Below are 25809 nucleotides of genomic sequence, written 5' to 3'. Positions count from 1 at the left end.
AGAGGCAAGTAAGCTAACAAACAGCATGTGTCTTCCCTTTTAAACCTTTCAGAATGCCGAGCTGGAAACTTTCAGGAGCGAATGTTTCAGGGCACAGTGAACAATTTGGGCTTAAGGAGACCCTAGAAAATGGTAGATTCCCTGAACTCGTAGCTATTTGAGCCACACCTTATGTCTGTTTTTTGCGTTCCTCAGGGCGAGTACAGGGCAGCGATGGTCGAGGAGTGGCTGCGTGGCTTTAAGGAGCAGCAGGTCCCTCACACGGCTGAACCTAACCTCATCAACATTCTCGGAGACAAAGTCAAGATCCGCTCCTGGCAGGTCACAAACAAACACACATGTTCCTAAATAACATTCAGTTAATCTTCCTCTTACACAGAGCTCGAATTCCATTATCAAACCCATGATCTCCTGAAACGCCACTTGGGAGCACCTGAAATCATTTAGGTTTCTGTGTCCAAAAGTGTTTAACACGCTGTACAACAGATGTGGTGTTTTAAGTTTAAAAAGTAAGTAGAATGGGTGACTTAAACTTCTAGGTTCACTGAACATCAGATAAGAAGTTTACATAGCAGAATGTAAGACACAGATTATGTTTCTGATAACTGCCTATTTGTTGTTCAGTTAACTCAAAATGTTATGTAATACACAAATAAATTAAAGTGTAATTACAAACCATGAAAATTTATGTTCATGTGTTTTTAGTACTAGGACAGGTTATGATGGACTAACGAACATTTTAAACCAATATTTCTCAAAGTCTTTGTTCAGGTCCCAAAAATGCTACATAGGTCAACAAATTGAAGTTGAATTTTTTTACAGTGCACAGTACCGAGAAAGATGAGTTTGCCATTGCTGTACTACTGAAGTGTTTTTCCTGTCCTGCTGTCTTTGTATGTGTCCCTGTGTGTGTGTATGTATAGATCTCAGGGCTGCCGAAGGATAATCTCTCTGTTGAGAATGGTGTCATCAGTCAGTACTCACAGCGCTGGTCTCTGTTCATTGACCCTCAGGGCCAGGCCAACAAGTGGATTAAGAACATGGTAATAGCTAAAATGAATGAATATCCATCCCCATCACATCACAACTATATATATATATATATATATATATATATATATATATATATATATATATATATATATATATATATATATATGTGTATATATATATAGTATGTGTACACATACTATATTTCCAAAAGTTTTCACTCACCCATCCAAATTATTGAATTCAGGTGTTCCAATCACTTCCATGGCCACAGGATAAAACCAAGCCCCTAGGCCTGCAGACTGCTTCTACAGACATTAGTGAAAGAATGGGTCGCTCTCAGGAGCTCAGTGAATTCCAGTGTGGTACTGTGATCGGATGCCACCTGTGCAGCAAGTCCAGTCGTGAAATTTCCTCACTACTAAATATTCCACAGTCAACTGTCAGTGGGATTATAACAAAGTGGAAGAGATTGGGAACGACAGCAACTCAGCCACGAAGTGGTCGGCCACGTAAAATGACAGAGCGGGGTCAGCGGATGCTGAGGGGTATTCCCATAAACACACTCCTAACCCTTGTGGAAAGCCTTCCCAGAAGAGTTGAAGCTGTTATAGCTGCAAAGGGTGGACATTGTATTAAACCCTATGGATTAAGAATGGGATGTCACTCGAGTTCATATGCGTGTGAAGGCAGACGATGAATACTTTTGGCAATATAGTGTGTATATTATATATATATATATATATATGTGTGTATGTGTGTGTGTGTGTGTGTGTGTGTGTGTGTGTGTGTGTGTGTGTGTGTATATATCCATTGTTGGGCTCTTTCTTTCTGCAGGAGCGTGATAATGGATTGGATGTGATGAAGCTGAGTGACCGAGACTTCCTGCGAAGTTTGGAAAACGCTATTCGCTTCGGAAAGCCCTGCCTGCTGGAGAACGTGGGAGAGGAGCTGGACCCAGCACTGGACCCTGTTTTGCTGAGACAGGTACACACCTCCTTTAATAACTCCATTTGGCTTCTTTTTTCACCCCTGCTCTGTAAGACCTGCACAAATCCAAATTCTAAAGGCAGAAATGTTCCCTGTACATCAATGAAGCTTCTCCATATGCAAAAGGAAAAAAATAATAAAAGAATTTTATCTTTGACAGATAGACAGTTGGCAGAAAGGTAGACAATTAGCAAAAAGACACCTGACAAGCTGAAGACACTCCACAAATTCAGTGCTGGATCTAAAACATCATAAATGTCAACATTCTTCACAGCAGAGTATTAGTTTAATGAGGAGAAATCATTTTCAGCAACATCACTGTTTATTCCTGAAAGATGATTCTGGTTCAGTTTCAGTGATTGTGCTAATGTGTGTATGTATTGCTCAGACATATAAGCAGCAGGGCAGTACAGTACTGAAGCTGGGAGATGCTGTTATTCCCTATCACGATGACTTCAAGATGTACATCACCACCAAACTGCCCAATCCTCACTATTCACCTGAGATATCCACCAAGGTCACTCTCATCAACTTCACACTGTCACCCAGGTACAGTGCAACTGTTCGTTGATTGACGGCTGACTGATAAACAGCGCTGTCTTATGCACCAAAGTACACTGATTAAAACCATTTTACCTGTTAAAACACTAAATGGCATAATAATAAGCACAAGCAAACATGAAGACAGTTAAAGCAACAAGAATTATTATTTTGAAAAAAGTAGACAACAAAGTTTTGCCAAGATTTACTACTTAGCTTTTCTAATCGAATTTTCTCAGGTTCCTAAAACTTTTGTACAGTATTATGTTTAGTAAATGATGTTAAACTTATGGCATAACTTTTGCACATAACAGGTTTTTTTTCAACACGTTATATTCAGCAAGTTAACAGTAATTGTGCTTAGACGTGTAGAGGAGTGGAGGCCTCTGTAGAGGATCTGTTAACTTATTTTCTCTGTGGAAATCATGAAAATGCATAATTTAATCAGGGGCACCTAAATTTTGCATATAACTATATGCATATGACTATAACCATATGACTATATGAATAATGAAGGTCTTAAATGCACAAATTGACAGAAAAATGGTCCCACAACACCTATATATATACTATATACACTATAACTATATACATTTATTTAGTCAGTGGTGTCTACGTGTAGCCACTTCCTAACAATCAGTCAAGTTTCAAAAAATTTGACCACTGGGGGGTGCTATTCATAAAAATAAACCTATTATTACATGTTTTTACTACATTATTACAAATTTGACAGCCAACTCACGTGAATCAATTGTAGTACGTTATGCCAAACAATTTTGCAAATGCATGTTATTACAAAACTGCACAGTCTTTAGTAATCGTTCGAAAACTATACTTTTTGAACTAGTCTCTACTCAGTCTTGGTGAAATTGGGCTAGAATAACTCTTTGGCCTCTCTATGTAAATAATTATCAAAAACATGTTGAATTTTCTACTCAGTGTCGTGTGGATCACTCAATTAATTACTGCGGTCATTGTATTGCTAGCTTGATTTGCTATAACTCAATAGTCATTGGTCAGATCCTCTCCAAACTATGAGTACTTTTACAAGTTGACACTCTAACGGTGTCATCCTTTTTTGGTCCAGATTGGACTTAAGGTGGCACTTCAGCAGTCAAGAACACTTACAAACCAATAAAAATGCTATTATAATGTTATTACAAGGTCTACTGACATACAGTTGGTGGCATTTGACTCCATTCACTCACATAAACAACTTTCTAATTACATGTTATGTCAAAAATTTTACTGTTAAAGACTTATTATACAAAGGTCAAAAGGTCAATCTGACCAAAATTTGGTAAACATCTTTGGATATGATCCCTGATCAATAATCATACCATAATGAGGCCTTTTGACTAATTCTGACCCACTTTCACTGAGCTCCTCACTCCAAAAGTGCCCCTTTTGAGTACATTAGACCTCTCTATGGCCTACCTCAAATCAAAGGATTAAAGGATTGACACCCTCTTGTTCTACAAACCCATGTATATCAGTACATATGAATGTCAACCCATTTTATGGTCAAAGACCTCTGCTCCTTGTTTATGGCAACTGTAATTGTGGTGTCCAGTGGATTGGAGGACCAGCTGCTGGGCCGGGTGGTAGCAGAAGAGAGGCCTGATCTAGAAGAGGCGAAGAACCAGCTGATTGTGAGTAACGCCCACATGAAGCAGGAGCTGAAGGAGATCGAGGATCAGATCCTGCTCCGCCTCAGCTCGTCTGAGGGAAACCCTGTGGACGATGAGGAGCTCATCCGTGTGCTTGGTGCCTCCAAGCTAAAAGCTGGAGAGATCCAGGTCAGTCCACAAAATACAGTGAAGCTACAGCCTAAACCATTTCATTATTTCACCTAGGCAGCCATCCAAAGTCACAATGATTTCTCGATGGCCGCGTGAGGTCACTAATTAAACTGTGGCTTATTATCCAGTAACTACTGTGTATTCATCTGTAAGTACTATGAAACCAGTATTTAAGGTAGATATGTTCTATCAAAGCAGAATCCACTGATGTTTCAAAAAATCCAATTAAATGGCCGAGATGTTAACAGAGTTATTCAGAGTGGTTTGGTGTGAAATGCTGTTCTAGAGAAACTTGCAGAGTCAGAATTGTTCACAGTGATGGTGATAGGAACCAGATGTCCATCTCTAAAAACTCAAGATCAGTTCCTTTCAGTTCTGAATCTCAGATTTTTTCCAATTTCTCATTTAAAAAGCATTGTAATGTGTCCTGTAGGTAGGATTAGGGGCGACCTGTGTAAGCATGTGCTCAGCTGTGTATTCATAATGATGTAATGGACCATGACAGGCTAAAGTGATGGTGGCAGAGGAGACGGAGCGGGACATTGACGCAACACGGCTGGAGTACGTCCCAGTAGCTGTACGTGCCCAGATCCTTTTCTTCTGTGTGTCTGACCTGTCCAATGTTGACCCCATGTACCAGTACTCACTGGAGTGGTTCCTGGGCATCTTCATGGCTGGCATTGCTAACTCGGACCGGGCAGGTAGAGTTCTCCCCCTATATTTAACATCATCACTATCACTGAGAGTGCCGTTATGAAGCTTATTCAGTACTTAACCCTTGTGTGGTGTAGATGTTTTAGTTACTCAGTGGTCTGGTGAACACCCCACATTATTGTTATTTTAAATCAATATAGCCATAATAATTAATGTAAACATACCAGGCAGGTGTTTAAAATATCACAAGTAGCTGTGTAGGGTTCTCCTTAAGGCCATGTAGGTGGAGAACAGAGTGAAGGGACAAAGCACCTCCACACCTTTATTCCCTGCGGGTTCACCCCAACACCACATGTGTAATATAAATGTGCAATATAATAGTGTGAAGTTACTGAAAATATGTTATTTTATATGTTCTTCACAGAAAATGTGCAAAGGCCAGAGAATCTGGGGTTGAAATAATAATTAATCGCATCCTTTTTTTATTTTGGTAAACATTTAAAATGGTCCCACAGACCTGAACACCACACAAAGGCAGCATCATTGACTACATTAATATTTTTCCAGTATACACTATGCCACTCATGTGATTCTTATGCTAATATTAATTCACCAAAACTGTCTCAGGTGTGCTTTGTAAGTGTTCTTGGTTGCGACCCACTGTAACAGCTTGTCCCTTCTTTTTCTTGTCCTTTTTCCTGTTTCCCTCCACAGACACAGTGGAGCAGCGCATCATCAACATTAATGAATATTTCACCTTCAGTCTCTACAGCAACGTTTGCCGCAGCCTGTTCGAAAAACACAAGCTAATGTTCGCCTTCCTGTTGTGTGCACGCATCATGATGAATGAAAACAAGATAGACATGGTGATCTATCTATCTATCTATCTATCTATCTATCTATCTATCTATCTATCTATCTATCTATCTATCTATCTATCTATCTATCTATCTATCTATCTATCTATCTCTCTATCTACACTGTATTTCCAAAAGTATTCACTCACCCATCTAAATCATTGAATTCAGGTGTTCCAATCACTTCCATGGCCACAGGTGTATAAAACCAAGCCCCTAGGCCTGCAGACTGCTTCTACAGACATTAGTGAAAGAATGGGTCGCTCTCAGGAGCTCAATGAATTCCAGCGTGGTGCCGTGATCGGACGCCACCTGTGCAACAAGTCCAGTCGTGAAATTTCCTCACTACTAAATATTCCACAGTCAACTGTCAGCGGTATTATAGCAAAGTTGAAGAGATTGGGAACGACAGCAACTCAGCCACGAAGTGGTCGGCCACGTAAAATGACAAAGCGGGGTCAGCGGGTGCTGAGGGGCATAGTGCACAGAGGTCACCAACTTTCTGCAGAGTCAATCACTACAGACCTCCAAACTTCATGTGGCCTCAAGAACAGTGTAGAGAGCTTCATGGAATGGGTTTCCATGGCCAAGCTGCTGCATCCAGACCTTACATCACCAAGTGCAATGCAAAGCGTCAAATGCAATGGTGTAAAGCGCCACCACTGGACTCCTGAGCAGTGGAGACGTGTCCTCTGGAGTGACCAATCACGCTTCTCCGTCTGGGAATCCGATGGACGAGTCTGGGTTTGACGGTTGCCAGGAGACGGTACTTGTCTGACTGCATTGTGCCAAGTGTGAAGTTTGGTGGAGGGGGGATCATGGTGTGGGGTTGTTTTTCAGGAGTTGGGCTCGGCCCCTTAGTTCCAGTGAAAGGAACTCTTAATGCTTCAGCAGACCAAGAGATTTTGGACAATTTCATGCTCCCAACTTTGCGGGAACAGTTTGGGGACGGCCCCTTCCTGCTCCAACATGACTGCGCACCAGTGCACAAAGCAGGTCCATAAAGACACGGATGAGCGAGTTTGGTGTGATAGAACTTGACTGGCCTGCACAGAGTCCTGACCTCAACCTGATAGAACACCTTTGGGATGAATTAGAGCGGAGACTGTGAGCCAGGCCTTTTCGTCCATCCATCCATCTATCTATGGGTTGCCCCTATTATATTCAACTTTTATTGAACTGACTGCTTATTTTTCTATTCCAGGCTACTTATGCAACTGTGTCTGGTGCACTAATGCACATTGTTTAAATCTTTTTGTACAGAAGATTCTTCCCACTGAAAGTTTAATTAAGGAAGGCTAAAGTAGTCCAGTGGGCACGGGGGCCTCATATCCAAAGAAATTATTTAAAAGCTTATGCAAAATTAAATATTTGTTAAAGCATTTGCTTGTTCCAGGCTTTGAGGCCTGCAGTTCATCTCTGTTTTTAATTGTTTGTCAAACAAGTATCCAAGCTGACATGGCCTAATCAGAGTGCCCTGTCTCCAGGCTGAATGGCAATACATGCTGTCTGGAGGAACGGCCCATCAGCAGCTCCCCAACCCATCGTCCAGCTGGTTATCAGAGCGAGCATGGCAGGAGCTGCTGGCTCTCAGTGAGCTGCCTAACTTCAAAGGCCTGGCAGACACCTTCTTCAAACATGAGCCTGAATACAAGAGGATCTTTGACAGCAGCCGGCCACACCAGTAACCTCACACACACATACACAGACTCTTATACATATGATGGTTTATGGTTTACATATATATATATATATATATATATATATATATATATATATATATATATATATATATATATATATAAACATACTGTATGTATGTGTTTATGTATGTGTCTGTATGTGTGTACAGAGAGCCCCTCCCAGGTGAGTGGGTCACTAAGCTGGACAGCTTCCAGCGGCTGCTGGTGCTGCGCTGTTTGCGTGTAGATCGCCTCACACACGGCCTGCAGGACTTCGTGTCTGCGCAGCTGGGTCAGCGCTTCATCGAGCCTCAGGTATCACAGCACTGCAGCTAGCCTGCATACATGAGTTTATCTCTCAGCAACCACTGGAAAAAGTCTTTAAATTATTAGAGTTATTGTTATTATTTCGCTGTAGGTAGAGCCGCATAATTACTTGACAATTTACATAATGAGTTACATTTAAACTCAGTTTACTTTCTGCTTGTTTGTTTCGATGTAAAAAAAGACAAAAACATATAAAAAATGACTATAAATGACCAAAAATAGACTATAAACTTAATCAAACTCAAATCAAACTCTTTCTCTGCCTGCAAGCACATGTAGTATAAATGAAAAGTTTCACTTTCAAGAGACAACAGAATCACTTAAGAGTAAGAAATCATTCATATAAGATTACAACTTACTGTGTAATTTCAGTAATTGAAATTGTTAATTACAGTATAGTATTGATCATTTTATTCAATTCCTAAATTTGCTTGGAAGAGGAGGATTTGCAGGATGAAGGGAGACATTTCTCCCTTCCTGCAGGCACTTCCCTCCAGTAGAAGATTCAGGGCTATCAACGCCAGTACAGTGACCACAGTCATTAAGCATTAACTTTAAATGAAACTTGCATAGACCCCTTACTGTGACCCACAACTCCGCTCTGTGCCATAATGCATCTTTGCACAGCTGTACAAATGTTCAAATCACTGTAATATACTGTAAATAATAGCTGATGTTTCCTCAATGTTTACTTTCCTCAATGTTTCATAATCTGACCTCATGCAGGACTGTGCAAAAGTCTTAGGCACCCAAGACACATTTTCAAAATCTATTTATTTGTGTAGTTTGTTTATATCCTGAGAAAAGTGGTAATACTTAAATAAACAAAATTTATAGAATATATATATATATATATATATATATATATTACATACATGTGTGCGCTCACTAAGACGAAGTACTCATGTGTGTAACATACTTGGGTAAAATAAATTCTGATTCAAAAATTTAAATTAAACTATTAAATAAAGCCTAAAAATATATGTTGGGTAGTAGTTTGTAATATTTAAATACACACTCTAGAGGTTATTATTGTATAAAGATGAACACAAATCGATGAACACGGTCATTAAAAACGTTTGAGCGTTAGTGTGCGTGGGATGCTGTTAGTAAACTATAAGCTCTGCTTGGTGCTGTTTCAGTAATTCCTGAAGGGGGCATTAAAGCACTTTTTTTGTCCCAGACTGCTTCAGCAGTCTCTCTTAGTCTAAAGCCGTTGAAAAGCAGCTGTTCTCAGTGACAAACTCTCACCCCTCATTTGTCTCTTTCTCTTTCAGACGTCTGACCTGTCTGTTGTCTTTAAGGAGTCTTCTCCATCCACTCCCCTCATTTTTGTGCTGTCCCCTGGCACTGACCCCGCCGCCGACCTCTACAAGTTTGCTGATGTTATGAAGTTCTCCAAAAAAATGAGTGCCATCTCGCTGGGCCAGGGCCAGGTCAGAGGGAAGGGGCTTCTGGGAAAACACACACACACACACAAACACATTTTCTAAGCCGCTTCTCCCTCAGGGTTGCGGGGTGCGGTTGGGGGGAGGGGGAGGGGGGGGGGGTTGTTCATGGGGCGGATTCTGGGAAAACAGTAAAACAATAAACATATAACTTCACAATATATTAAACAAACAGGATGCACTGTATTTACTTGATATTCACAAGAATAAAATATATTAAATGGACACGTTTCTGGCCAAAATTGATGTAATTCTTCTGTTATTTTATTCATGTGGACTAAAAAAATCAAGTAAATTCAATTCTGTCCTTTTTTTTAATGTGCTCATATTCCAAGTGCAGTTTGGTAACCCGGGTTGTCATTCATTCTAGGTTACAATATGCTCTGAAATTACACATGTATTTGATTTCCCGCCTTAATATTTAATTACAAAGTTTAAGCTGTTCAGTATCTACTAGGAAACTTATATAAAGTTTGGTATTAAAGTAAAGAATTGAAGTATTTAAAGTTGGCCCATGAGGACATTTAATTTGGCCCACCAGAAAGTTTCTCTGACCTCACCTCCTCTCCTAAGAAGAAAACAGGCATATTTTATACCTAATAACTATATAAGTTATTTTCTTTTTAAATTGTATTTCTTGAGTATTTTAGCAATAAAACAGAGCGTAATATTTAAAAAAAACTAACATGAACATATTATTATTATTATTATTATTAACATTATATTATATTAATATATATATATATATAATTATATATATTATATTAATATTAACATATTATTATATTAACACTAACATAGTGTAATATTCTTTACAAGCTCAGTTTGAAACCCACCAACCTACACACAAAGATTGTTCTGGAAATGGTTCGATATAGAACCATGAACACTTAAAGAACCCTTTGCATTGTGAAAAGGGTTCTATATAGCACCAAAAACAGCTCTTCTATTGTAACAAGCTTGACACTGTACCCATAAAAGAACCCTTTTTGTCGCTATATAGAACAGTTCTATATAGAATAATTTTCTTTACTAAAGAACCCTTGAAGAACCGTCTTTTTTAAGAGTGTTCCTACAGTATTTGGATACTGTTTTGTCAATTTGCCCCTTGGCTACTGCACTTTGGCTCCCAACATAAAAAAAAGGTTGGGTACCCCTTCTGCATATAATGCTACAGGGGCTTTGAGAGTCGTCTAGTCTTCGTCCCGCAGGTAAGACCCCCTCAGAAGCACATCTTTGGCATGACTGGAATTTTCCCTGCATCCCAGTAGAGTTCCATGTAATAAAACCATCTTTTTCCACCCTGCTGCTAATTATCAGTCTACTCTGAGCCTCCCTATCAGTCGCTGTGCTGTAGGTCACCTCCTACAGAGCTGCTACATTCTAGCACAAGGACAGTGATATTGGCATTCAGTCACGTCTCTGAGGTCATACCTATTAGTGCTGACCTGGGATCAGGTTTCCACTTTCATGTCCTAGTGAATGCGATGACTCAGCCTGAGGAAGGTGGTCTTTGAAACACGTAGATGTTCTAGTGTTGGCAGATGGGCTTGAAATGTTCCAGAAGAAGAGCAGACGAGTCAAATGAAGAAGTGTGAATGAGGAAGAACATACTAGAGATTCCCTACATTCATACACGGATACAACACTTCAGCCTGAAGTCTAGGTTTGGCACTGGGCTTCACCCTTAGACCGTGTCAGGATGTAGATGAACTCTGGGCAGAATAGTGGTCCTACTTAAAACCTGTATGAAATATAAAAACACATAGAGTTATAAACAAATATTAGTTGAGCCGCCTTAAAAGCTGTTGTGAATTACTCAACATACATTAGGACGGCATGTCAATTGAATTTAGTAATAATTAACGAATTGTTATGGAGATGTGCTAAATATGCATTATGATGCATTATATTATGTAATGATCGTTATGTTATCTGCCAACAATTGCCTACTGTTAACAAACTATAGTGCGTGGTGGTAAAAATATTTGCAATTATTATAATAATTATTATAATTCATTATAAATAAAGTTGTTTATGGAATGTTAGTGTTTTATCAAAGCAAAAAGCCACACAAGACATTATAGTGATTTTACCACCATTAACAGGGTTTAAGGTTGGGTTCATATTTAGGCCCAAGATTTCAACCCCTACCCCTTTGTAACTCAGTTCCAATGGGTTAGGGTGACACTCGAAAACAAGGGGTAGGGGTAAAAAGAAGAAATGGGCTTGGGCCTTCATTTTTTTCTGATTGTTAATGTCTCAGGTTGCTGATTCCGCTGTTACTAAGCAACAATAGTGTAGTAACTGTCAATCAACTGTGAAAGCCAAGTGTAGTGCTGCTAGTGAAAACTGGAAAACTGAAGGCCTTTAACTGAAGGCCTGCCATCCTTTCAACCTGGCTGAACAGTGCAGAAAAAGCTAAGCTACTTTACTGCTTGGAATTTTTCCACCTCTGGGCACCAAACAAAACTTTTTTTTTTTTTTTTTTTAATCATCTTTTTGATTTCTTTTAAAGTGAAGTTGAAAAATGTTATCATTTATTTAACTTTTACTTTAAAAATTTACCTCTATTTTTCATCTGTTCTTCGTTAAAAAATGTTTTTGCTAGTTTTTCGCCGTTCCTAATCCCAGCAATAGCGCAGCTAAAAAATTTACACCGAATTTTGTCTTTTTTTTTGTGGGGTTTACCCAATTTTTCTCCCCAATTTAGTCGTCTCCAGTCCCACCCACTAGTTAGGACTCCCCCAATCACACGACACTACCAGTGCTGGGAGGGTGAAGGCAGCACAGGCTTCCTCCGCGACCTGTGGAACCAGCCACCGCTTCCTTTTGACCTGCCACTCACGCGACGTCACAGGACAGCCGAACGCAGTCAGAGGAAAGAGGAAAGCGCCGACCGCCAGATCTGTTACATCACCTAACAGACGCTCTGACCAGCATCACGCTGAGTGATGGGGGGAGAGGGGGGGGGCCATCCTACCCACCCAGAGAGGGCGAGACCAGTCCTGCTCTATTGGACTCCCGGCTACGGACGGCTGCAGCATCACCAGGGATCAAACTCACGATCTCCTGATGATGCGGCCAACGCTTAGACGGTTGTGCAACTCAGGAGCCCCAAATTATGTGTCTTTTGAATGCATCATGTGTTATATTGCTTCAAAGATTTATTTCAGACTGAGCTTTCGTTAACCAAGCCCAAACTCTATCGTAATGTAGTATCCATTGCTTTGTGTATTTCATCTGTCCTACTTTGTTTTTCCTGCCGTGCACTTTGGGACATGCTCATGATGTTCTTCATCTGCTATCATGGTCTCAATCTCAAAGCTTCTGATTCTGTTCTGACTCTAGACTGTTTCTGCTTGCTCTGTTTGTTCTATCTGCGGTTGTGTTGTCTGCGCTGAATGTCATATCTGACTTGTTATTTCAGCAGCATGGCTTTGTTTGTCGTTGATGTGTGATTATTTGGAGGCCTTCACAAACTTTTTTTTTTCCGGGAAACATGAACATTTTTCACTGTTGACTGGAATGTTTTGTAGGGGAACTGACAAAACGAGTGTTCATGTAAACTCAGGTTGACGCAGGTGAAAACAAATGACAGTGACATTTGAGATGTTTCAGGGTTTTTTAATCAGTTTTTTGTTCATAGTTTGTTGGATTTGGGGTTCCTTGGAAGTTTTTGGATTTTGGGGATCCTTCCTCACACTCATTTCGGTTAACGTGAGCTGTTTACCGTTGGAAAGAGTAGAAGATAAACCTTCAGGATTACAGCTCATGTACTCACAGCATCAGAATGGCTCATTTAAATTCATTACTCTATGACAACACTTTTAATGTGGACACTAGATCTTAGTGATAGCTTTCTTTTAAACTGCTTCCGTAGTGTTGAATAATTCACTGTGGTGTCTTTGAGGATGAGTGTCAAGAGGATTTAGTTGTTGATGATGTTGTGTGAGTGTTTGAGAGTCTATAGGCTAAGGCTGTGGTGCTTTTTCTTCTTATTATTGTATTATATGTAAATGTCTGTAACTTGTGTTTGCGTTTAAGGGTCCCTGGGCTGAAGCAATGATGAACAGTGCGATGGAAAGAGGGCAGTGGGTGTTCTTTCAAAACTGCCACCTTGCGCCCAGCTGGATGCCCTCTTTAGAGAGACTCATCGAGAATATTGACCCTGACAAGGTCTGCTATACCACACACACACAAACACACCTCCTTGTTTCTGAGGGTCCTGACCACTGAAGTACAGGTTAAAAGGGGGCTAACAAAGATAACTTCTGAATGGGACGTGCTGTGCTGTAGTTTAGTTCGTCTTAGAACCTAGACTGATCTTCTGAGCCAACTGACAGGCCAGGCCACCTGGTATTCTACTCCTTGTGGCACATTATTTCATAGACACCATGACTACTCAATATATATATATATATATATATATATATATATATATATATATATATATATATATACGTGAGTAACATTCAGTCCATTAGCGGAGCAGCTAGACATTTGTTTAATTGCAGAGCTAAATGCACCCAAATTCCCCAGACAGCACTGAGAGCTCCGTCTCATATCAGTCAGTGCATAGCTGTGTATTTGTCTGTCTTTGTTTATCCAGCTATCGTGTGTGATTTTGTATGAATGTGTGTGCATCACAGGTCCATCGGGATTTCCGTCTGTGGCTGACCAGCCTCCCCAGCAACAAGTTCCCCGTGTCCATCTTACAGAATGGCTCTAAAATGACCATTGAGCCACCACGGGGCATCAAGGCCAACCTGCTCAAAACCTACCTGAGCCTAAACGATGACTTCATCAACTCCTGCTCCAAGGTGCTGTAAACGCATACAACACCATCGAAAAATGGAATTTACACAGATTCCCTCTCTTACTGCAAATGTAGTCTATCAGCCAAGAAATGTTCAGTGTCTGTTTTACTCCACACTGTCACTTTAAAGCCTCACATGTGAGGCCCTTTATGTAAACTAAGGTAAACTGACCATTTGTTTACTTCTTGTGATGTTTTTCGCTGGTAAACAATTCAGTAAAATAAATACAGCAGGATTCATGGGATTCATCTGATCATCTCTCTCTTGTTCATGTTTTTCTTCTCTTTCTGTCTGTCACTCTCTTTCTCTGTCTTTTTCTGTATGTCTCTCTGACTCTCTCTGTTTGTCTCTCTGTTTATCTCACTGTCTGTCTCATTCTTTCTCTGTCTGTCTGTCTCTCTTTTTCTGCCTCTGTCTCTTTTCTCTCTCTCTCTCTCTCTCTCTCTCTCTCTCTCTCTCCCTGTCTCTCTGTTCCCCTCCTCTCTCTCTCTCTCTCTCCCTCTCCCTCTCCCTCTCTCTGTCTTTATCTATCTGTCTTTCTTTCTTTCTCTTTCTCTCTCTTCCCTTCCCCTCCTCTCTATCTCTCTCTGCCTCTCTGTCTGTTTCTCTTTGCCTCTCTCTGCTTCTCTCCCTCGATCTATCTCATTATTTCTCTATCTGTCTGTTTCTATCTTTCTTTGTTTGTCTCTTTTTCTGCCTCTCTCCCTCTTTTTCTCTCTCTTTCTCCCTGTCTCTCTGCCCCTCTCTCTCTCTCTCTCTCTCTCTGTCCCCTCTGTCTGTCTCTATATCTTTGTCTGTCTGTATGTCTCTGTCTCCCTTTCTCTGTCTGTCTGTCTCTCTTTGTCTGTCTGTATCTATCCCTCCCTCTCTCTGTCTTTATCTGTCTCTTTCTGTCTCTCTCTCTCTCTCTCTCTCTCTCTCTCTCTCTCTCTCTCACAGAGCGCAGAGTTTAAGTCTCTGTTACTGTCTCTGTGTCTTTTCCATGGAAACGCTATCGAGCGCAGGAAGTTCGGCCCACTGGGCTTCAACATCCCCTACGAGTTTACAGACGGAGACTTGCGCATCTGCATCAGCCAGCTCAAGATGTTCCTCGACGAGTACCAGGATGTCCCTTACAAGGCATACAAACACACAGAGACTTTCATGTGCACATAATTGACATTCAGAATTACTCTTATTTTATTCAACAAGTTATAGATGTGCGTACAAAAAACAAGACACTTGTAGGTGTTTGAGAATCAACTATTTTAGAGAACAAAAAGAAGCAGTAATTATCTGTAGTAAATTCTTGTCAAGTTACTGCCCTCAAATACGAGCCATTCTTCATTGGCTGTACAGCTTTCTTGGGTATTTTAGGATCATTTACGTCTCTGATCATCATTTTCAACACATTTTAAATTTACTATAGGAGCACTTCACCCAAAATGAAAAGTGCAACCATCAGTGCATCTGCATTTGCTTGTCTGCATCCTGCTATGGTGCCACAGTAGTCTCTTGTGGTGAGATTGGGAAAACCCCCTTCTGATGATGTCACTTGAAGGTGGGAGGAAACTGTAACTGCTTTAGGGTGGATTTTTTGCAGAGGAAGGCAAGATGGCTAATATTACTGCTTGGAAGCTAAATATTTTATTGCTGTTGCATAACTGCAGTAACTGTCTTTACACCATCCAATCATTGGAGGGAATAGATTATTTGAATAACAGAAGGACAACAAGCTCACAAGGTAGCTACTTGGCTAGATGACGTACCTCAGTTTGGCTTTTCTCTGGCGGAAAAGATAAAAATGTGCCTCTGTTGTCTGTTTTGTGCTGAATAAAGACAGAATCACGGTTTTCTGTAGGATTTTGTGAGATGACCCAGGTAAGAGGTACACTAATGCTAGCATATTTGTATTTATTAGCCTATAATATAGGCTCATATCTATATATCTATATATATATATATATATATATATATATATATATATATATATATATATATATATATATAATAAAGGGAATGGTCTGTATAGAACCATGCACACTCAACAAACTCTTTACCTGATCAAAGGGTTCCTTGCATTGTGAAGGACTCCTGGCATTGATGGAGAGTGTGTCTTATATGGTTCTATATAGAATCTGAAAAAAGGTTCTATTTAGCACCAAAAAGGGTTCTTATATTGTCACAGGCTTGACATCATAACAATAGATGAACCTTACTGTTGTTACATAGAACCGTTCTCAAAAACGTTCTATATAGAACCATTTATATACAGCACATTCTCCATCAATCTGAGGAACCATTTAACGATCTAAATGACCCTTAGTAAAGAAAATTGTTCTATATAGAGCCATGAACACACAAAGGATCCCTCGAAGAATCAAGAAGTTTTTAAGAATGTAGCAATAAGGATTGGTTGACACCACAGAGATTCCCAGGGGTTGTCCGATGTATTTGTGTAATGCGTGCTGGATATTGTAGGGAGAGAACGTTGAAAAATGAAAACAGTATAAAATTGTAATTGTGTCAAATCGAGGGATAAAATGCTGCATAACAGAAAACTGCATAGCACATCAAATAACGTATTTAAAGTCTAGTTTAGGAAAAATTCTTGTTTCTTCCTTCTTCATAGCTTTTTCTCCTTCTGCCTATACGCAGCCAGATTTAGAAGAAAAACAAGAAGAGAAACAAACAACTCGGCATTCCTGTTTGCTCAGAGCGATGTGACTATCACAGAGAGCAAAAACATCCAAAAACAAATAACACATACAAAGAGACCAAAAATCTTTCTGTTTCTGGCTTTTTGAATGTGTTGCCAGTGATCTTTACTTTGCATGTAACTTTGCTGTTAATAAATTAAGCTAAACTGAAGTTTGTTGTCTCTCTTTAGGTGCTGAAATACACTGCTGGGGAGATTAACTATGGTGGTCGCGTAACAGATGACTGGGACCGCCGCTGCATCATGAACGTGTTGGAGGATTTCTACTGTCCAGCAGTGCTAAACCTGGACCACATCTACTCCCCCTCTGGAGAGTACCGGCAGATCAGCACTGAGCTGGACATCAAGGTGACGGTCCAGCATCAGCTAGCATTTACTTTACATTTATACTGTCAAATGCCACTTTGTTATAAATCCCTATTTTGAACTACCCATAACTGGCCACTTTATTAGAAACAATGCCCTTGTACTTCCAAACTGACCTCTTTATTACAAACACCTACCTTGTCCTTCTACTCACTGGACACTTTATTATAAACACCTTGTATTTCCACACACTGACAACCTTATTAGAAACACCCACCTTGTGCTTACACTCACTGGCCACGTTTTTCAAAACACAAATCTTGTAATTGCACTCACTGGCCACTTTATTAGAAACACCTGCCTTATACTACAATTTGCTGGTCATTTTATTAGAAGCATCTACCCTGTGTTTCCACTCACTGGCCACTTTATTAGAAACACCTGCCTTATACTACAATTTGCTGGTCATTTTATTAGAAGCATCTACCCTGTGTTTCCACTCACTGGCCACTTTATTAGAAACACCTGCCTTATACTACAATTTGCTGGTCATTTTATTAGAAGCATCTACCCTGTGTTTCCACTCACTGGCCACTTCATTAGAAACACCTACCTTATACTTCCACACACTTCCCACCTTATTAAAAACATCTACCTTGTGCTTCCACCCACTGGCCAATGTATTAGAATCATCTACGTTGTGCTTCCACTTACTAGCTACACCATTAGAAACACCTACCTTGTATTTGCACTCGTCATTTTGTGAGCTCCACAGTTTATCACCCCATTCGTCACTGGTCAGTTTATGTAAATATAAGTGTATTTAAATAGTATTACAGAAGCCAGAAAACAGTAAAAAAGTAGTAATGTTAGGCCTCTAAGGGTTAGCTTGACTGATGTTTCGCATCAAACTCTGAGGTGTAGTAGATTAGCAGAACATTTAAGGGGTTTTTTACCACTAAAATGTGTGATACGTGATGCATGATGTGAGGAGTGTTCTGTGGTGGCTGTTTGTGCAGGGCTATCTGTCATATATCCGAGGTTTACCCATTAACGACTCACCCGAAATCTTCGGCCTGCACGACAACGCCAACATCAGCTTCGCCCAGAATGAAACATTTGCCCTGCTGGGAGCGGTTCTCCAACTGCAGCCCAGAGCAGCGTCCAGTGGGGGAAAGGCCAGAGAGGAGGTACTGAACAACCTGGGGGTCACGCACTGTGTCATATTTACAAGCCTGGCTTTGTACAGTATACAGTGCCAGTCAAAAGTCTGGACACACCTGACTGAATGTATGTTTTGCTTTATCTTAGCTTTAAACACTTGGGATTTGTTTCTAAAACAAATATTGAAGTGAAGTCGATGCCTATGTGTGAATTTCTTTCCAAAACAAAAAGAAAATCCTGTAAAAAACTATTTTAGTGCCCCCACCACAATAAATAGTTGTCAGCTAATTTTCAGAATGCCAAAGCTGCATCAATGCAAAAGGGGGCTACTTTGGAGAATCTTTGATTAGAATTCACATTTTGATTCGTTTAACACATTTCATACATTAATGTCTTTATGTAAAAGTCTCTATATTTATGAATATAAATGTCCAACTTTTGCCTGGGATTTTATGGGAATGTGACTTTAATAGGCCCATGCCATGGAAAATAGAATTTTCTTCACTTTTCTTGAGTCTGATTTAGTCTGTAAACATTGTGAAAGTTTCAAAATGTACATTCACCCAGACCACATAGTCCATATGTGCAAACTATGCTGCTAAAACAAGCCATTTTCAATTCACTAAAACCACTAAAAATCACTAAAACCAATGCATTTGCATATATTCTCCAGTTGCGGCATCTTAGCCCTAACCAGTCATACTGAATGAAAAGCTTGGACTGCTTTTTGAATGAGGTGCAATACAAGGCAGCCAATCAGAACAGCCGTCATTTACATATCAGTCTTGAAGGCACAGTAATGAAAACTACTTGTATGATTACAAGGGATAAAGAGAGGTCAAGAAATGGTCAAGTAAAAATAAATTATGAATGTTTTTGTACCTAATCCCACACAAAGCCCCGAGGAACCCTCCTGGGGAAAAAAGTAAAGTACAAGAAAAATGCCCTTAAAGGGATCGTTTGTGGGTTTGTTTGTTTGTTTTTTTTTATCGGTCTGTTTATTCATGAAACAAATCGGGTCTTAAAACAAATAGGATTCCTTTAATTAGCCAACCTTAATTAAGCTGTAATTTTAGAGTGATCTTCACTTAGAGAGTTGCTCCACAAAATCTCATTAAAGCTGAATCGAGAGTGAGGAAGGAAGGAAAGAGATAAGTGTGAAGTTCCTGCTTCATCTGCTCTCCCTGCAGATAGTGGAGGAGATTGTGGCAGGGATTGTGGAGAAAATTCCCAACTCCATCAACGTGCAGGAAGTCACTACCAAATATCCAGTGATGTATGAGGAGTCTATGAACACTGTGCTGATTCAAGAGGTTATCAGGTGTGTGCCCTACGTAAAAGTTAATACTTGTGTTTTTCATACAGTATTTCAATTAAAAACTCTGCACTATGTGCAATGCCATTAAATGGATGTGAGTGTGAGATGTAAGACCATCACACTTAAACATGGAAATATGGACATCTAAACAGCTCCTTACTGCACCACCAGCACTACTCACCAGTACAGCCCCTCAGATTAAAGCCTTCTGACAAATAAACAGCTCCTTACTGTACAACCAGAACTACTGACCAGTACAGCCCCTCAGATTAAAGCCTTCTGACAAATAAACAGCTCCTTACTGCACCACCAGAACTACTGACCAGTACAGCCCCTCAGATTAAAGCCTACTGATATATAAACTCCTCCTTCCTGCACCACCAGAACTATGGGCCATTATAGCCCCTCAGATTAAAGCCTGCTGATATATAAACAGCTCCTTACTGTACAACCAGAACTACTGACCAGTACAGCCCCTCAGATTAAAGCCTTCTGACCTATAAACAGCTCCTTACTGCACCACCAGAACTACTGACCAGTACAGCCCCTCAGATTAAAGCCTACTGATATATAAACTCCTCCTTCCTGCACCACCAGAACTATGGGCCATTATAGCCCCTCAGATTAAAGCCTGCTGATATATAAACAGCTCCTTACTGTACAACCAGAACTACTGACCAGTACAGCCCCTCAGATTAAAGCCTTCTGACCTATAAACAGCTCCTTACTGTACAACCAGAACTACTGACCAGTACAGTCCCTCAGATTAAAGTCTATTGACCAGCCCCCCCTCCCTCTCTCTCTCTCTCTTCTCTGTCAGGTATAATACGTTGTTAGCAGTGATCTCTCAGAGTCTCAGTGATCTAGTGAAGGCTCTGAAAGGTTTGGTGGTGATGTCATCAGAGCTGGAGCTCATGGCCAACAGCCTGTTCATCAATGCCGTTCCAGAAATGTGGAAGGCCAAGGCAAGAATCTGTCCTCCTCACTCTTTATCAGTCTCTCTCTCTCTGTCTCTCTCTCTCTCTCTCTCTCTCTCTCTCTCTCTCTCTCTCTCTCTCTCTCTCTCTCTGTCTCTCTCACCCAGTCCTTCTTGTAAGATAACTAGAAAGCTGGAACATTTATTGAATGTGTGAAATTCTTCTTTGTTGTTAAGAATAAAACATCTAGTGTTTTGTCTGCAGTGATGAGGCCTGTGGGAATAGGAGCAATTATTTTACATTGTATTAACCCTTAGATCTCTATTTAGAGTTACTATTGTTGTTTTGCAACACTATTTGCTCTTTAATTGCATAATTAATTCTCCAAAGTGGAACAACTGTCCAAGCGTTGAGTCTTAAGCCCAGAATGCAGTATGGATTGAGAGTTTAGAATCAGCAGTTTCAGTAAAAATTGACTGCCAGTTTTGATTGAGCTACAAGTGAGAAATCATCAGTATAAAATTAAAACATACTTCAGAGAGTTGAACTGCAGTGTTAAATTGCTGCAGTAGTAATATTTCGTCTTAAATTATGACCATGTCATGTTATAAAACAAAGAATTTACACTGTATAAAAGTTATGGCAGATTTAATATTGTATATTTTATATTTTCCAATATGTTATGAAATTGTGCACTTAAATTAGAAAAATGTCATGTGTAAGTTGCCTGTAGGGAATATATTAATCTATCTGTTTGCTTTTCATTCTTACATTAAATGGCATGATGATGCACCTGTAACCCTGACCTTTCTGCACAAAGATTATTCTTTACCTTGCAGGCGTACCCGTCTCTGAAGCCACTGGCATCCTGGGTGTCAGACCTGGTGCAGCGGATCAGTTTCCTGAAGGGCTGGATCTCCAATGGCATTCCCGCTGTGTTCTGGATCAGCGGATTCTTCTTCCCGCAGGCCTTCCTGACTGGCACGCTGCAAAACTTTGCCCGCCGCTCCGTCCTCTCCATCGACACCATCACCTTTGGCTTTAAGGTCAAGTAGCAACCCTTTAATCCCTTCAAAGCTGAAGAGTCTAAGGGTCTGTATGTGGGTCCACTCTTCTCAGTAGTTATTACAAAAAGATCTTAGGGATCTAAGGTTCTGAAGTCAATAACACCATCATATAGTGAGTTTAGAAAGTCACTTAAAGGAATAGTTAAATTAACATGCTGCAAATTAGTCGATCAGCCAAAACGTTTGATATCTGATCTGTGCTTCTTTAGTTTACAACAGGAGATGCTGGACTAGCATTGCTAACAAACACTGGACTTAGGCTTATGACTTTTAAGTCTTAACAGATTTCTAGAATGGAGAGCGTCACAAACTTAACATCAGTTTCTTGTCTTTTTGTCGTGAGGGCACTCACACTGAACGCCAAGGCAAAGAGAGAGTATAACACACATAATGAGTTTGGGCTACGCATAAGAACTCAAACTCCCAGATCTCCTCAGAGAACACTACACACAGAAAGAGCTGCAATTACTGAACCTGTTTGTGCTTTCATGCTCAGGGAAAGCGCAAACAGGGGATTAATATGTGGCGAGAAGCGCTGATCCTGTGAGAGCTGGAAAAAAATTTCACTACAAACTGGCAGCTGAGCTGAAATTGTACAGAGACTGACCTCACTTTTGGATCCATACATTATAAACATGATAACGGCTCTTATTTGCCTATACGCAGCTCCTCTGTCTCCTCGCTCTCTGCTGTTCAGATGGTGTGCACGAGTGTCTCTTGCCTGTTTCTCCACTTTTCTAGCTCTCTGATTGGCTATTGTTTGAATCATTCACTGAGTTCACTTCCAACCCACTCACACTACAAGACTCATGAACGTAAATATCAAATGTTGATAATATCGGAAGGTCTTAGATGACTTCAGAGTTTGATCAGAGGGCTAAAGATCCACTCATTTCTTGGGGCAGTCGTGGGCTGGAGGTTAGGGAACTGGCCCTATGAGTGGAAGGTTGCCGGTTCAAAGCCCAAGGCCGACAGCACAAGCCTGAGGTGTCCTTGAGCAGGACACCTAACCCCCAGTTGCTCCCCAGGTGCTGTGGATTGGGCTCACTGCCCCCTAGTGTGTGTGTGTCTATTCACTAGTGTGTATGTGGTGTTTCACTTCACGGATGGGTTAAATGCAGAGGTGGATTTTCCCTGTTTGTGGGATAAAAAAAGTATCACTTAACTTCTCTCACACTACCAGATCATCTATGCCATCATTTGCTTCTGAATGAGCTTCCAACCTAGAAAATTCCGTTGTGAAAATTAGTCGCAAAGGGCAAATCAGGGTTAAAATCGGGCAAAAATTGTCTGTCACCAGTTTCATCTCTGTAAATACACGCCCAAAAATATCTCTCAAACTGCTCTAAACGCTTCCAGAGCTTTCTTTCTTTCTCAAACCTCTCAGCATAGGAACTTGCTTACATAGCTTTTTGGTAGTTTTTTGCAGCAAATAAATTCCGATTTCGGCATGTATTATGAAGATGAGATTGGTGACAGTCTAAAATGAGTGGCTGGTAGCAACTTTAGCCTAGCATGTCCTGTGCTAAACAGAAGCACGTCTTGGCGGATCAACTGCGGTAAGTGATAAATCAGGTCAGTTTGATTTTTCACCGAACTGTTCCTTTCATGAGGGTGGCACGTTGTCGCCTCACAGCAAGAAAGTCCTGGGTTCGGTTCCCCGGCCGGGTGAACAGGGTCCTCTCTGTGTGGAGTTTGCATGTCCTCCCCGTCTCTGCGTGGGTTTCCTCCCGCAGTCCAAAGACATGCAGTCAGGCCAATTGGAAATATCAAATTGACGCTAGGTGAGTGTGTGTATGCCTCTGTTTGTGTGTGTCTGCCCTGTGATGGACTGGTGACCTGCCCTGGGTGTTTTCCGCCCAACGAGCACCGGGATAGACTCCAGCACCCCCTGCAACCCAGGAGGATAAGCAGCATAGAAGATGAATGAAGAAATATTTCTTTCACTATTGTTATATTACTATGAATTTAGGTCACCTGGAGTTAGTAGTTGCTGAGTTATTCATAGTAGCTATTGGTTAATAAACCTTAAAGTGGGAGATCATAACACATCTTTCTCCTATACAGTGAAACGTGGTATCAGGGAGGGTCTCTGAGGTAGCTGAGCATTTTCACTCCATGATAGGTGGGGACGGTGAGAGGGTATCGGACCAGAGAACAAAATTCTCTTATCAGAAGACTGACCTGCTTGTAACGAAATCTGAAAATATTCCTTTAAAGTTTCCATTTCTCACAAGGAAACATCGTTTCCACCCACATGGATGAAAAGAATATCTGCTGCATGTTTTTTTAAGTAGAGTAAGACTGAGAGTTAATATCTTGTACCTGTGCACTAGGAAAGCACTCTAATTCTACATTATCGACCTAATATCCCTACCGATAGAGTTACCCACAACCCAGGCTACTGGTGGGGGCTCAGCGCTGACAGTGATATCCTCCAGCTCATCAAGATGGTTTGCTGTCATTGAAATTAGGTTCGGGCAATAGAGGAAAGTTGAGGTTTCTATTGTGTTTCTTTCTCTGGAATATGAAGGCATTGCTACTGTTGATGGATCAGCTGCCGTTACTGGCATCACTGAATAAGCCAAATGTTTAAGCGCCCATTTCCATTGACTCCTCCAGGTGATGAAGGAGCCGGCAGCGGAGTTGAAGGAGCGGCCCGAGTCAGGCTGCTTCATCCACGGTCTGTTCCTGGAGGGGGCACGCTGGGACACGAATACCGGCCTGCTGACCGAGTCACGGCCCAAAGAGCTCTACACTGAGATGGCTGTCATCTGGATGGTCCCTGTGCCCAACCGCAAACCTCCGCAATCAGGGGTCTACAACTGCCCCATATACAAAACCCTCACTCGTGCTGGTGAGCTGCTGTGTGCGCGTGTGTGTGTGTGTGTGTGTGTGTGTGTGTGTGTAGGTAAGAGCAGAGCAGTGTACAGTTTCAGCGCTATAGGCTTTCATTATGAAACCTGTCACTGCTTTCTTCTGCCTGAGTTGTGTTACTGTGAGCTGCACTGCAAGTTCTCAATGATTCATGACTCTCTTCGTTTTGGCATCTCGTCACTGACGTCCTGTGTTTTATTTTCTTTCTGGCTCACTCTCTCCATCAATTTCTTTTTTTTTATCATTTTCTCCTTTTTTCTTCTTCTTTCATTATTTTCTGTCTTTCCCTCCATCCCTCTTTCTCTTTCAATGGTTTTGCTTCTCTCTCCCTGTTCTCTCGCTCTCTTTTCTTTTTTCTGCTTTTATGTTTTCTTTCTCTTTCTGTTCCTCTTTGTCTCTCCCCCTCTCTGTCTGTCTCCTTCCCTTTTTTCACTCCCTTCCTTTCTTATCCTTTCTTTTCTCTCTTTCTTGATCTACCTCCTTTTTCTGTCATCCTTTGTCTCTCTTTGTTTTTTCCTCTCTCCTGTCCTTTCTCTCCCTCTTTTGTCCCTTCTTCGTCCCTACCTCTTTCGGTCACTCTTCTTTTCTCTCCTTTTCTTCTCTCCTTTGCTTTCTCTCTTTTCCTCATTTATTCTCTCACTCTCTCTCTTTCTCTTTTTCTCTCTCCCTCTTTTTCCTGTTGCTCTCTTTCCCTCTCTCGCTTGCTTTCTCTTTCGCTCCTTTCTTCTACCCTTTTTCTCTCTCCCTTTCTCTTCATCTTTGTCTCCTCCTCCTCCTTTTCTTTCCCTTTTTTTCTAACCTTCCGCTTTCTCTCTCCATTTTTTCCCTCTCATCTCTTTCTGACCTTTTTCTCTCTCCCTACCTTTTTGCTCTTGCCCTCATTTTGTCCCTCTTTCTTCTCTCTCTTTTTCTTCCTGCTTTACTTTCCATCTCTATTAACTTTCTCCCTTCTTTTCTCTTCTTCCTTCCTCCCCCTATCTCCATATGGTTTTCTCTCCCTTTCTTTTTTTCTCACTCTTCCTTTCGCTCACTGTTTTTCCTCCCTGGCTTTTCTCCTCTGCTTACTTTTTTTCCCATTTTTTTTCTCTCTCCCTCCTTCTCTCTCTCTCTCTCTCTGTAACAGGAACTCTGTCCACCACGGGTCACTCTACTAACTATGTGATTGCAGTGGAGCTGCCAACTGACCAAAGCCAGCGGCACTGGATCAAGCAAGGCGTGGCGCTAATATGTGCACTGGACTACTGAACACTGTCGTTCTCACGCAGACACACGTTCACAGAAGTGCAGAAGGAAGTGCCCTTTAAAAACACTTCACCGTTTAAAGCTCTCGCTGATTAAACATGTCAAACTAA

At 40.9% G+C, this 25809-nt stretch overlaps 1 protein-coding gene across 1 annotated transcript in view; it reads left to right on the top strand.

The window, feature by feature from the left end:
- Positions 1–25809, top strand: part of dnah1 (dynein, axonemal, heavy chain 1) — a 76770-nt gene extending 50961 nt beyond the window's left edge. Inside the window, exons 58-77 of the mRNA XM_037532010.1 lie at positions 196–321; positions 924–1043; positions 1828–1977; positions 2369–2529; positions 4094–4319; positions 4828–5023; positions 5691–5842; positions 7321–7517; positions 7686–7830; positions 9120–9278; positions 13338–13469; positions 13943–14113; positions 15050–15229; positions 16980–17156; positions 18134–18304; positions 19469–19599; positions 20417–20561; positions 21353–21559; positions 24203–24437; positions 25581–25809. Coding sequence (XP_037387907.1) covers positions 196–321; positions 924–1043; positions 1828–1977; positions 2369–2529; positions 4094–4319; positions 4828–5023; positions 5691–5842; positions 7321–7517; positions 7686–7830; positions 9120–9278; positions 13338–13469; positions 13943–14113; positions 15050–15229; positions 16980–17156; positions 18134–18304; positions 19469–19599; positions 20417–20561; positions 21353–21559; positions 24203–24437; positions 25581–25702 — 3303 coding nt within the window. The 3' untranslated portion in view covers positions 25703–25809. The remainder of the gene's footprint in view (positions 1–195; positions 322–923; positions 1044–1827; positions 1978–2368; positions 2530–4093; positions 4320–4827; positions 5024–5690; positions 5843–7320; positions 7518–7685; positions 7831–9119; positions 9279–13337; positions 13470–13942; positions 14114–15049; positions 15230–16979; positions 17157–18133; positions 18305–19468; positions 19600–20416; positions 20562–21352; positions 21560–24202; positions 24438–25580) is intronic.

This window comes from Pygocentrus nattereri, chromosome 21, assembly GCF_015220715.1.
Source record: "Pygocentrus nattereri isolate fPygNat1 chromosome 21, fPygNat1.pri, whole genome shotgun sequence".
Lineage (NCBI taxonomy): Eukaryota > Metazoa > Chordata > Actinopteri > Characiformes > Serrasalmidae > Pygocentrus > Pygocentrus nattereri.
Note: the sequence above shows the minus strand (reverse complement) of the source record. Positions and strands in the feature narration are given on the sequence as shown.